Here is a 13,272-nt window from a genome sequence, read left to right on the forward strand (position 1 = left end):
TGTTCCTCCTCCAGCTCGTGCAAGGGTCTGTCCATGGCTTCTTGAGTTGTCCATTCATAGAAACACTGAGTTCAGGACCCTCCTAGATCAAGAGTCCCACAGAACTTGCAACAGGTTTCAGGCAGCCTCTCCCCATATAAACCGCCCCAGACCCTGTAATCATCATGTGAGGCCCTTCTTTGTGTGCCTCCTTCATGTGAGGTCCAGAGGGCAGCAACATGAGAACAGGCCTTTTCTGCAGTGGCTCCCCATTTGTGGAATGTTCTCCCCAGGGAGGTTTGTCTGGTGCCTTAATTATACATCTTTAGGCGCCAGACGGAAAACGTTCCTCTTCAACCAGGCCTTGGGCTGATGAATATTCTATAGCCTTTTAAATATGTTTGTGGGAGGGAAGGTTATTGTTTTGTTTTGTTTTTGTTTTAACTATTTATTTTGTGCTTTTATCCTGTATTTTTATCTCGTGGCTAACCTAAGATCTTCAGATGAAGGGCTGAATAACAACAACAACAATAATAATCATCAGTGCTTTTTTCTAAAAAATTGTTTAGGGATACTCTCATTTTGACTCAAGAAAATTGCCATTTTATAGTTCGAATTGGGAAAAATAAATACAGTAAATGGACAAAAGTACAAAGAACATGTATTACCTCATATTACACAGCTAACAGCTCACACTAACTTCCACATTGGCATGAGGTTGTGTGCACTAACATCTTCCTGATTCCTCTGCTAGATTCCAACTCCTAATTCACACATTAAATGCTTGTTTTCGTCTGAGACTCAGGAAACCACCGACAGGAAATGAGGCCAGCGGTGCTAGCAACAGAACTAACGATTCACCGTGCTAGAGAAGAAATTAAAATTTTTAGTTTCTTCTTCCATTAGATTCACAAAATGTTTAGGGGTACGCGTTCCCCCTGCATCCCCCCAGAAAAAAAGCACTGATAAAATTTTATTGAAGAATGGGTACCCACTGGTAATGGCCTCTGAGAAATTTCTAAAGGCTACTTGAGTTGCCTCCATATCCATTTACAAGGTTAGGAATTTCCATCTCCCATTTTTCTCATCTGGAGAATCCCAAGATAACAAGAAGGTAACTGCCCATTTCTCAACTGCCTATGCCTCATAGTGGCAGTCTCTGTGTTAAGATCTTGATGGGGCAAAGCAGTCCTGTTCCTCAACTGGTGTTCTGCCGAAGCTACAAAGAGACCAGAAGGGAAAGCTGAAAGGGACACAAGGAAAAAGGCATCTGCAAAGGAAGAGCAGATGAGGCGGTGCAGCAATTAAATAAAAGGGGCATGGAGCAAAGTTTATTTCTGTGCAGGGTGAGTGCCAGTTGCCTGTCTAGATGCATTTGTCTAAGCCAGAGGACGGCAGCCTAAGGCCCAGGGGTCGGATACGGCCTATGGGGGTCGTTTAACCGGCCCCCGAACCCTGCCGCTGTGCTCAGGGACTCACTTCTGCAGCGCTGGCGGGGTTTCTTATCAGCTGCAGGAAGCTCCTGCAACCAATAGGAAGCTACAGGCGCCTCCTCCGTGCTGGAAATAGCATCTACGCATGCGCGCACACATGCAGACGCCTCCTCTGCGCTGGAATTGTTATGTACTGAAGTTCTCACCCTGGACCAGCAGGGGGATACTGTAGATAGTTTTCCCTCAGGTCTGCATATGCAAATAAGGAATTGAAAGCGACGTTCAGTGATTGGATGGTTACAGAAAGTTGTTACTGTTGCTTTGTAGTTGAGCTCTATATAAGCAGGTTGGCTGAACCCTTCAGTTCAGTTCATTTCTGGCCTGTGAATAAACAAGAGCTGTCTGAAGAATCGCTGTGTCGTCTGATATGTTCACCCACAACTTAACAGGAATGCACACGTGTGATCCAGCCTGTGGAGAGATCTCCGGGGGAGTGAAGCAGACCAGGGTGTTTAAGCCTTGCTGACCCCTAGTCTAAGCTGCTGAAGCAGCATTTCAGAGTTCTGTTTCTCTTCCTTCCTTCCTTTTAGGTTATACCCAGCAGATGACGTACAAGAAAGAAGACCACTCCTATGCTGCCTTTCAAAACCTCAAAAGCAGCACTTGGTAAAGGCAGTACTCATATGGCAGTATATATCACGGATGAGCTTTCCAGATGTTGATTGTAGCCTGATAACATGGACAAGGTCCTTTCAGCAATGCGGCCAATAATGTCTCCTCAATTGTTGCCCCTCTTGGCTTATTAAAACTTACTAATTGGATATGACCTGGTGGATTGAGGGAGCAGACCCTCCCGATGTCCCTATTTTCCAGGGACAGTCCAGATTTACAAAAGGCATCCCAGTTTCTGATTTTATCCTGGAATGTCCCAATTTTCCTTAGGATGTCCCTATTTTCATTGGAGAAATGTTGGAGGGTATGGAGTTAGGCAACTATGCAACCTTGAGAAGACATCTAGGCAGCCCTGTATAGGATTTTTTAAAAAAATGTTTAATGTCTTGTTATGTTTTAATGTATGTTGGCAGCCGCTCAGAGTTGCTGGGGCATCTCAGTCAGATGGGTGGGGTATTAACAACAACAACAAATCAATAATAATTAATAATAGAATAGGACATCCCTATTTTCTTCGGAGAAATGTTGGAGGGAAAGTGACTGCAAAGGCTGTGATGAAAAAAGTGCAAGTACTCTTAAATGAAACTGATTATTTCTCCCCATTACAATCTGGATTCAGGCCTAGTTATGGATCTCTTATCAGGCTTGGTTGCCCTGATGAGTGACGCTTATTGGGAGAAGGGCAGGGAGGGTGTAACCCAATTCTTCTTAATTTATCTCTCAGCATCTTTTGAAACCATTGACAGGGTATCCTTCTGAGCTGACTTAGTGAGATGGGAATTGGAGAGACTGTTGTACAGTGGTTCTGATCTTTTCTCCATGGTCGATTTCAGAGAACAGCATTGGGTTTTTTGGCCCCTTGGCAGTTGTGCTGTGGGATGCTGTAGGGTATATTATCATTATTACTAATATAATCATTCTCATTATCATCATTATTACTAATATAATCATTCTCATTATTTTAATATAATTAGTTCCTTGGTGTCTAAAAGGTGCCCAAGCAACTTACATCTAAAAAATATAAATTCATTAAACCTGTAAAAATTAATATAAAACATAATTTTCCTCATACCAACAAATAGACTATAGCCAGAAGAAGATTTAACAGCACATTTGACAACAGACAAAATCAGCTCAGTCCATAAAAAGCCTTGGGGGGGGGGGAGCTTTTACCTGATGCCAAAAAGATGTTCCGCAGATGGGGAGCCACCACTGAGAAGGCCCTCTCCTTTGTCATTAATCTCTGAGCCTCCCTTAGAAGGAGGACCCAGAGAAAGGGTCTCAGGTGAATTTCCAAGGGTTGAGTACACTGGGAGAGAGGAAACATATAGTGTGGCTGGAATTTAAGTGGGGGTATATGTAGAACCTGGCAACTGGCAAACAGACATAATTTGCACTTAACTGAAGTTTCTGAACCATTTTCAAAGACAGCCCCATGTAAAGCACATTGCAATGCTCCAATAGTTCAGCCACCAGTTTAACATGTATGTGAAGCGGTTGGGAGATTAGGAAATCAGAACGCAGATCATACCCAGCTCTATTTCCCTGTAACATTTGAATCAGGAAAGGCCATGTAAGTCTCTGACTGCTGCCTGGATACAATGGTAGGTTGGATGAGGGCCAACAAACTGGCAATGAATCTTGGGAAGATGGAAGTGCTATGGGTGGGTTAATAATAATAATAATAATAATAATAATAATAATAATAATAAATTTTAACAACAATCAAAATAGTCCAACATTCTAAAAACATTCATTATAAAATTAATTAAAATCAAATTAAAATCAAATTAATGGCAACCATCAAGCAAAATTCTGTGCAGATTGCCAGAGGAGGGGGTCAGGCTGCGCCCTGACTAAAGGCCTGGTGGGACAGCTCTGTCTTGCAGGCCCTGCGGAAAGATGTCAAATCCTGCAGGGCCCTGGTCTCTAGTGACAGAGTGTTCCACCAGATTGGAGCTGCGGGTTGTTCGAGGGTCCAGATAACAGGTCCATTGTTGTATCCATCTCACAGTGGCTAGGTGTGCCTTTTATCAGCTTCAGGCTTGTAAGACAGATACAGCCATTTCTGGACTGGGATAACTTGATCGCTGTTGTCCATGTGCTGGTAACCTCCAGGTTGGATTGCTGCAATGCACTCTATGTGGGGCTGCCCTTGAGGTTGGTCTGCAAGCAAGTGCAAAATGCGGCAACTCAGAGGCCTGTTGGAGAATATGCATTATGATTACAGAATATACAAAATTCAGTTGCTATATAAACGTTGCCCAAGGACTTTTGGAGTCTATACGTATTGATTGGGAAATAAATAATAATAATAATAATAATAATAATAATAATAATAATAATAATATAAAATAATTTTATTTGTACCTCACCCTCCCCAGCCAGAGCTGGGCTCAGGGCGGCTAACATCATAAAACTAACACAGTATACAAAGAACATAAGAAAATAAAAAGGCAATCAGTCAATTAAAATACATCTTAAAATTAGTTCAGAGCAAATTAAAATCTGGACAGAGGGCAGTCCAGGGGTAAAATTGGGAGTGGTTAATATTCTTCAGGGTCAACTGTTACCATTGGTCTTATAGAGGCCTCTTTAATGCTTGTTCTTATACAGAAAGAAAAGAATCAGACTGAACCCCGAACAAAGGCCTGGTGGAACAGCTCCGTTTTGCAGGCCCTGCAGAAAGATGTCAAATCCCACAGGGCCCTGGTCTCTTGTAAGAGAGCGTTCCACCAGGCTGGGGCCAGTCTAATCTCCCTGGAGCCTGGGATCTTCAGGGTGCTATTATTTGCAGACCTTAAGGTCCTCCGTGGGGCATACTAGGAGAAGCGGTCCCGTAGGTACGATGGTGTGCACAAGTTAGCTCTTCATGGGTAGATATTGTGAACATTCTCAATGAAGTCTGGGGAATGTGCACAATCGCTGGTTGTTAAGCACATATCCACTCAACTTGCATTCCCTTTAACATATGTATAACTTCAGTTCAGGACAGTGCTTCATGCATCTGATAAAGTACATTGTAATTCAAAAACTTGCCCCATAATTAATTTGTTAGCCTTTAAGGTGCCCAACATGTTACTCCTGTTTAATGGTGGAGCTGATGCATCGTATTCTCTGCAGGTTAACAGCTTATGTCATAAAAATCTTTGCCATGGCTTCAGGAATAGTATCTTCTATTAACAACGATATCCTCTGTGGAGGTGTGAAGTGGCTGATTCTGGAGAAGCAGAAACCAGATGGAATTTTCCATGAAGATGCCCCTATGATCCATGGAGAAATGCAGGTGTGCTTTCTTTCTGCTACTAATGGGGCTTGACGTGAATAGAATCATAAAACTGTAAAGCTGAAAGGGGATCCTAAGGGTCATTTAGCCCAACCCACAGCAATGCAGGAATATCAACTAAAGCATCCATCACAGCTGACCATCCAACCTCTGCTTAAAAGCCTCCAGTGAAGGAGGAATGCCTTTATTGGCACGAAAGTGAGGTTGCGATGGACAAGAAGCCATTATAATCACAACCGTATGGGGCTGCAGAACCATCAAGAAGGCCCCCTCTGCCAATCTTAACATCCAATAGCCTCTGCAGGGAGCTAATACCTGATCTATGTTGATCTATCTACCCACATTGCTTAGATCAGGCATGTCTAAAGTCTGTTTATGCAGCCCCTGTGGCAGTTTATTTCTTGGGGTCAAACAAACTCAACAAGTTCAACCCTAAAAAAAGCTCCACAGCTTCAATCCTAAAAAAATGGTCAACAGTTTTGGTCGGCCCTCACAAATGGTCACTTCATCAAATCTGGCCCTCTTTGAAAAACGTTTGGGCACCCCTGGCTTAGATACATAATCTGTGTTTGCGCACAGAGAGATGGTGGTATGCTTTCTTTCTGCTGCTTGTCCTTTCTGATAATAAATCCATGTATTTTCTGGTTCCTAATTCAGAAGAATCAGTCAATAAGAATAAGAATAAGAATAAGAATAAGAATAAGAATAATATTTTTTATTTATATCCCGCCCTTCCCAGCCAAAGCCAGGCTCAGAGTGGCTAACAACAGTAAAAATAACAATAGACTGTATTGCAGGCAGGTGGTCCTTCAAGCCTTTTGTCCGATGACAGTTTCCTGCAGGCCAGGTTCTTTATGGAGGGGTTCACAAAGAGGACATGGTGGTGAGACACACCCCTACCTACCACTGTGGCTGCTGTGTTACTTTTCTGTAGTGCTGTCCTTGTGCAAACCACAAAGGCAAATAGCTTCCCAGGGGATATGCAATCTGCAAAAGATGGGGGAAAGCGGAAAACATATATGTCTTTAAAATCCTTTGGGTTTTTAATTTTCTAAGCTTGTCAAATTTCTGGTATGTTCAGGCTTGCTTCCCCTACCTTCCTCCCCACCCCACTGCCTGTACTTCTGAGCTATGTTTTTGGTAGGAGATCTGTTTGTGTGAACCAAACACATTCAAGTGTTCTTGCCCACTCCCCTCTGCTTCCTTCCAGGGAGGTTATAAGGGCGCTGAACCAGAAGTGTCATTAACTGCTTTCGTCCTGATTGCATTGCTGGAGTCCAAAGACATCTGCAAGGATCAAGTCAATGTAAGTACCTGTCAGTCCCCCTAACAGTCCCTTTTGCCCATCCCTCTGAGTTTTGGCTGGCAGGGAGGTGAGAGAGGTCTCCATTGTTGCTGCTGTTTGTGTGTTATCTTATTTGTTATTTCATGGGTTTTTTTTCTTTTAACTTTTGTAAGCAGCCTTGCGTTTTTCCATTTCTTTGGTAGTAAGAAAGGTGGGAAGATAAATTTGTAAATAAGATTCTGGCAGGAGCGCTCTATCAGGATCTGATGCCTGCTTGTAGTGACCGTTTGCTCGTGCTCTGCTCTGCTTGTATATTTATAAATAACACAGATTTTAGAAAGGCTCCCTAAATCTAATTTGCTTTCTCAACCAAAGGAGACTGGGCTCAGTAGTGCAGCCCCTGGAGCTTCTCGTTGCTAAGAAGAGCAGGAGGACATTGCATTATGTTTGCATGAAATACATAATGTCTGCAGTTGTTCTCCCAAACACTCCTACAGTGTATATTTTGTCCTTTTTACCCAGATTCTAGACAGCAGCATCACCAAAGCTTCTGAGTATTTATTAAGACAATATGGGAAGTTGCAAAGACCTTACACCGTGGCCCTCACGGCTTATGCTTTAGCTCTGGCAGGAAGGCTTAATGATGACAAGGTACTCATGGAAGCATCAAGAGGTATGTTTGCGGCAGCACACTCAATGCAAGTAAAAACATGGTCAGGTTTTGAAGGCTTCTAGGAAGGAGGACAGTGGTAGCAGCCAGGCCAAAAGCAGTCTGTAAGCGGCTGCCCTGCGGGAACTGGGAATGCTTTCCAGAGTACCAAGGGAGTATATCCTGACTCCATGCACCCTTCCCTCCCCCTCCTGGCTGCCTTGTTCCTTCTGCTGTTGGGGAGAAATGGAAAGGTTGTGTCTGCAGAGCAGCAAGAGAAGGAAAGGGCCCCGTGGTGGTTGTGGGTGGCAAATGAAGCCAAATACAACCGTGGAGGGGAAAGGGATTTTTTGCATTTGCTTTACTTGTTGGAAGGGGATGCATGAGCCGACGAGGAGCAGAAGCAATGTTTGAGTCCCAGACTCTAAGTTTATGGAATCAGTGTGTGAAGCCTGAAAAGGAATGGCTGAAATGCTGTGTGGTTGTGGGTGGTTGTGCCTGTGTGGATGAGCCTCAGGGCTGTCTTTTAATGGTTGCTGGCTTCTTCCTTGGGGGTGGTCTAGATGACACTTGGGATCCCTTCCAATTCTACCATTCTATGAAAAACAGATATTTTGTTTCCTGCACTGGTTTTCAATATTCTGCGCTTCCATAGCTGTTGTAAATTTGTTCATAAACAAATGCTGCATCACAGCAGCTTGGCCCAATGGCTGGGGGAGGGAGGAGGCTTGCAGGCAAGTGACAGGCAGTTTTTAATTTATAATGTATTATGTAGTGCATTGATAATCTCTTAATGGAAACTGGTGGGAACTGGGTGGGCCCTTAGGACATTGAGCTCATCCGCCCATCAGGATCTGTTTAACAAGGATCTGTTTCATTGCTGGTATTTAGGTAAGAATCGCTGGGAGGAATATAAGGCTCACACCTACAACATCGAAGGCACCTCCTATGCTCTGCTGGCCTTGCTGAAAATGAGGAAGTTTGATGCTGTTGGTCCCATAGTCAAATGGCTGACACAGCAGAAGTATTATGGCGGGACATATGGACAAACCCAGGTGATTGCTTGCTTTACTCCGCTTCTGCTTAAAAACTGAACTGTAGCCTGCATTGGCACCTATTTTTGAGTGAAGTGATCAGCCTGCATCTGGGCTACACTGTTGTGACGTGGGGTTTGTGATTTCAGCTCTCTTGACATAATATGCTGGAGACAGTTCTCTAGTAACACTTCTTTATTAACGCAACAAGACTGAAACTTGAGGAGGGGAGAGCTACATTTATAGGGACAGGGAACCAGCTAGAAAGGATACATTTTGGAGGGAACAATATCAGGCAATCACAGTCCTGCCTTTTGGAGGCAACCAATAAGACAGAGGATCCAAATACAGCAGCTTAAATGAACCAATAGTAGCTGTACCCTCTGGAACCAAAAGGCAGTTACTTTACCCTAATGCAAATACAGACAATAATAATACAGATATAAAATCCTTTGACTCAATACACAACATACACCACTTTAGATTGCTGGTGGGGTGACCTCCCTACAAAACAATTCCCTACACTTTGAAAACTAATGTGTTCAGCTTCCACCATAGCCTTTAAGTTTGGCATGTTAATATCTTAAATGTGGGGAGGGGAGGGCTCCACATATAGCCATGTACCCCCGTACCCACCCCAATCAGTAGACTCAGATGGTGCTACAGTTCAGACACTGCTTAATCACTTCAGGAAAAACTAGGTGTGGCTGATGGGCAAATTACATGTTCAACTGCAGCTACTTTCCATGTTTGTTTTTGTTGCTTCCTGCCAACCTGGCAGTTCGAAAGCACGTCAAAGTGCAAGTAGATAAATAGGTACCACTCCGGCGGGAAGGTAAATGGCGTTTCTGTGCGCCGCTCTGGTTTGCCAGAAGCAGCTTAGTCATGCTGGCCACATGACCCGTAAGCTGTAAGCCGGCTCCCTCGGCCAATAAAGTGAGATGAGCGCTGCAACCCCCGAGTCGGTCTTTTTACTTACCTGTCAGATGTTGTTGGTGGTTGCTTGTGCGTAACCAGGCAGGACTCCGACCTGTCTTTTACAGGTTTTATTGTGCAAACTACTTACAGTGCAGATCTACCAAGTTCATGTCTGTCTTAGTCACTTGCAGAATCCGGGAGTGGCCCCTTCCGGCTTCTCCCCCAACATAAGAACTTCGGCACCCGAAACCTCCTCCTCCCCTCCTTGTGTTTCACGCCTCTGTGTAAGCTGGGTGACGGAAGGGATGTGCGTCCCTCCTGGCCAGCCTGGCGAGGTGAGGTGCTGGGGCTCTCAGCAGCATCCTCGAGCCCTCTCCTCACTTGGCTGGCCCCTTCCCTCTCTTCTCCACTGGAGGTGTGGCTTTTCCCACCACTGGAGGAGGAACTGCTTCTCAGGAGCTTTGGAGGCTCTCTATATCCCAAAGGTCCCCCTGCCTCCCTCCCCTGTTCCGATGGCAGTCCTCTGACATTACCCTAATGTAGATTTTGATCTAGGAGGCTTAGTTTGCTCAGAATTGAGTATGCATTTCCAGAGTTAACGCTAAATTGATTACTTCTGGTAAAGGAGCCACCATAGCCGCTAGAGGGCCATGAAATTTTTTTGTCTCAGGCTTTTTAGACTTGTCTGCCCCTGTACTATCTGAAACCAAAGGAGTGCATTGGTTGCCAGAGGTGAACCCCTGCCCAGCTCTGCTACCCCACTACTTAGGAGACGATGCTTTACAGCAGAGGAGGGGCAGGGATAAGATGATGCTTCTTCCTTATCCCCTTTATCGTAGAGCTACCCACATGTTTTGATCAGCAGGGCAAATAATAGCTTACAGGGGGTGATTTTTATCTGAAAGGTGGTGCAGTTAAGGAATGGCTCCAAACTGAATCAGGGCCTCTCATAACGGATATTAATAACTTTGTAGGAGATTCTGTTCACAGACCTCCTGTGTCATATACAGTGGTGCCTCGCAAGACGAAATTAATTCATTCCGCGAGTCTTTTCGTCTTGCGAAGCACGGTCCGTCGCAACTGCGCCTCTTCAAGCGGCTTTAGGAAAAAAGCGAACAAACTCACAAGACGTTTTCGTCTTGCGAAGCAAACCCATAGGGAAATTCATCTTGTGAAGCGACGCAAAAACCGAAAACCCCTTCGTCTTGTGCATTTTTCGTTTTGCGAGGCATTCGTCTTGCGGGGCACCACTGTATCTAATCTACTCTCACCCACAGGATTTAAATATGTGGATATTTAAAGTATCAGATACATGTCTTGATGGCATTCATGTTTCACATGCTTACTGCAAGAAGCAGCAGCATCACATCGGTGCGCATGCATTAAACGCACCTGCTGCCTAAACACAGAGCTGCTCTGAGTGTGCTCCAGTTTCCAGGTGACCTCTGCTGGTGAACTTTCATTTCCTTTATGCTAAGGTCCCTGTCTAGATAGCCACTGCAAGCAGGTGCTGACCCACCACAACTGCCCTGCTGCTGAAGCCTCCCTTATCTTGGTCGCAGGGGCAATGGCAGAGGTCTTGCAAAATCTTGGCAACATCTCACCCGAAGCTGCCAACGCTGCCACTGCTTCTCTGCTGCCAGTGGAGATGGCAGGGCAGGTGAGGTGCCCATGGGGCACCACCTCTTGGGGTTCCACTGCCTGAGGTGGCTGTCTCATCCCAGCTCATGGTCGGGCTGGCGCTGACTGCAAGCTGAACTCATTGAACTCCATCTTCTTCCTCCCGTTTCAGGCAACCGTCATGGTATTCCAAGCTCTTGCCCAGTATGAGATCGACATCCCTACCCATAAGGAGATACAGCTGGCAGTTTCTATTAAACTGCCAGGACGTCGAGAGATGATTACTTTCCCTATTGACTACGACAGCGCACTCTTAGTACGATCAGCAGAGGTACAGCTTTCCTTTGAACGAATGATATTTTACTTGTTATTTCCCCCTCTGGAAATCAATATTTATTACTCTGTAGCTAGATTTTGAACTTGGCTTGTTGCAAGAGCTGAGAGGAGGAGTGCGGCCAAACAAAAAATGTCAATGAAACACAAACACAACAATATAAAATGCCAGGGTAGGCCGAAACTACTTTCTACAATGTCATGTTGAAGTGCCCTCAACACCATATCTGACTTAATGCCAGCTTAAATAAATGGACAACCATCGCTAAATATGTCCTGGAATTCTACTCACTGTTGATCCAGAACAGATTCCAATGTATAGTTAGCAGAGTAAAAACTTAAACACATCGCAGGATTCCCAAAAAATAGACCAGAGGCAATCGTATTTCATCCAGCAGATCTTTACTTCTACTGAAGGCAAATGAGCATAATGGTCACAAATCCCAATACATTCAGGACTGGCTCTGTCCGTAAGGAATCCAGTTGCAGCAGACTTAACTTAAACTTACAATAACTTATAATAAGACTAAACCTTAACACTATGTACTAAACACCACACCAGAAGGAAAGGAGAGATAGAAAGAGAAAGTGAAACCCAGGCTCCTTCTAGTCTCTTATTATAGTCAGCATGACCTTGAGATAACAGAACCAGTTTAAACCAGGTGTACTGAGCTTTTCTGAAGGAATATCCCAAACATCATGAACCTTCTGCTTGTTTCTTCCACACACAGAAGCTTCCAGAACCCTCTAGAATTAATTCGAATAGGAAAGACTTCTACACATCAGATCAATACTTTCTGTACTAAGAAATGCAAACTGACAAAATAATGCTTTGGTATGCTGCCTTGCAGTGTTTAGCCACTGGTGAATGGTGAATAATTTTTTATGAGGACTTTATAATCACAAAAAAAATGTGCCATCTGTTTGCTTGCGTCATAGTGTTATATCTCACCTCTACTACAACTTAATAAAACAGTAAAAGCAATCAATAAAATTGAATGTGTCAAGAGAGAATCAAACCAAAGGCACACTGACTCTTTTTGTTTTTTCAGACCAAGCTCAATAAAGATTTCATTGTGAAAGCATCTGGTAAAGGAAAAGCAATTATGACCATTGTGACAGTGTATAATGCAAAGCTACAGGAGAGTGCAGAGCAGTGCAAAAGTTTTTCTCTGCAAGTTTCTGTTGAAAATGTCCAGCTGAGTAAGTATGAATAGTGGGCTTAAGTTTGCTAGAGCAAAGGTATTTCCCCCCCTGTAAAATATTTGAGGCCAGCCCTCCCCCCCCCCCAAGTTTCAGGGCATTGCCATTCAAATGGTTTGCATACACCATGTCTTCTGATCAATTATGCGGGTTGGGAATTTAGATGAGGCAAGTTGTTGGACTCCATGTCTCGTCAGTCCCAGGCAGCATTGCCAGGACTCAGGGGTGAAGGGTTGTGGTCCAACAACATCTGGAATGCCACACGTCCCCACACCTGGTTTAAACATGGACATGGCATCCTTCAGGAAGGGGCCAGCAATGGCAGGTATGGACGAATCCCTTTTTCATAAATGGACAAGCCAGCCAGTTAGCTCTTCTTCAAAACACATAAGATTGACACTGGAATTTTACAAAGTGACTAATTCTTTTCTCTTTCCCCCATTTTCAAGGTAGCAGGCAGGCAAAGGGAGCCAAGGGTGCAGTCAGGATCAAAATCTGCACCAGGTGAGAACTGGGGGCTTTCAATAGAGACATACGTTGTCATCACTGAACATTCAGAGCAGAGGTCGTCAAACTAAGGCCCGCGGGCCGGATACGGCCCACCGGGCTCGTTAATCCGGCCCGCAAACCTTGCGGACCCTGCCGCCCGCTCGGTCAGTCCCCGCGCTAAACAGGCACAGCGTAGAGGCCTCACTGCGCGGAGGCTGACTTCCGCGACACAGCATGGCTTCTGAAGCTCCTGCAGCCAATCAAAAGCCGCGGATGCCTCTGGGCAGGCAGCGATGCTGGCATGGTTTCTGATTGGCTGCAGGAAGCTCCAAGACAGAGGACGCCAACACTGTCGAAGACGAGACAGCATC

General features: G+C 44.7%; 2 protein-coding genes across 3 annotated transcripts in view; one reads left to right on the forward strand and one right to left on the reverse strand.

The window, feature by feature from the left end:
• IL27RA (interleukin 27 receptor subunit alpha) overlaps positions 1-13,272 on the reverse strand; it is an 818,781-nt gene that overhangs the window by 69,462 nt on the left and 736,047 nt on the right. The gene's annotated exons all lie outside the window — the stretch shown is intronic.
• LOC310834575 (A.superbus venom factor 1-like) overlaps positions 1-13,272 on the forward strand; it is a 56,929-nt gene that overhangs the window by 34,668 nt on the left and 8,989 nt on the right. Inside the window, exons 25-32 of the mRNA XM_083718262.1 lie at positions 2,003-2,078; positions 5,208-5,370; positions 6,581-6,676; positions 7,178-7,328; positions 8,196-8,359; positions 11,049-11,207; positions 12,262-12,412; positions 12,862-12,916. Coding sequence (XP_083574388.1) covers positions 2,003-2,078; positions 5,208-5,370; positions 6,581-6,676; positions 7,178-7,328; positions 8,196-8,359; positions 11,049-11,207; positions 12,262-12,412; positions 12,862-12,916 — 1,015 coding nt within the window. The remainder of the gene's footprint in view (positions 1-2,002; positions 2,079-5,207; positions 5,371-6,580; positions 6,677-7,177; positions 7,329-8,195; positions 8,360-11,048; positions 11,208-12,261; positions 12,413-12,861; positions 12,917-13,272) is intronic.

Source organism: Podarcis gaigeae (assembly GCF_964106915.1).
Source record: "Podarcis gaigeae genome assembly, chromosome: 17".
Classification (NCBI taxonomy): Eukaryota; Metazoa; Chordata; class Lepidosauria; order Squamata; family Lacertidae; genus Podarcis; species Podarcis gaigeae.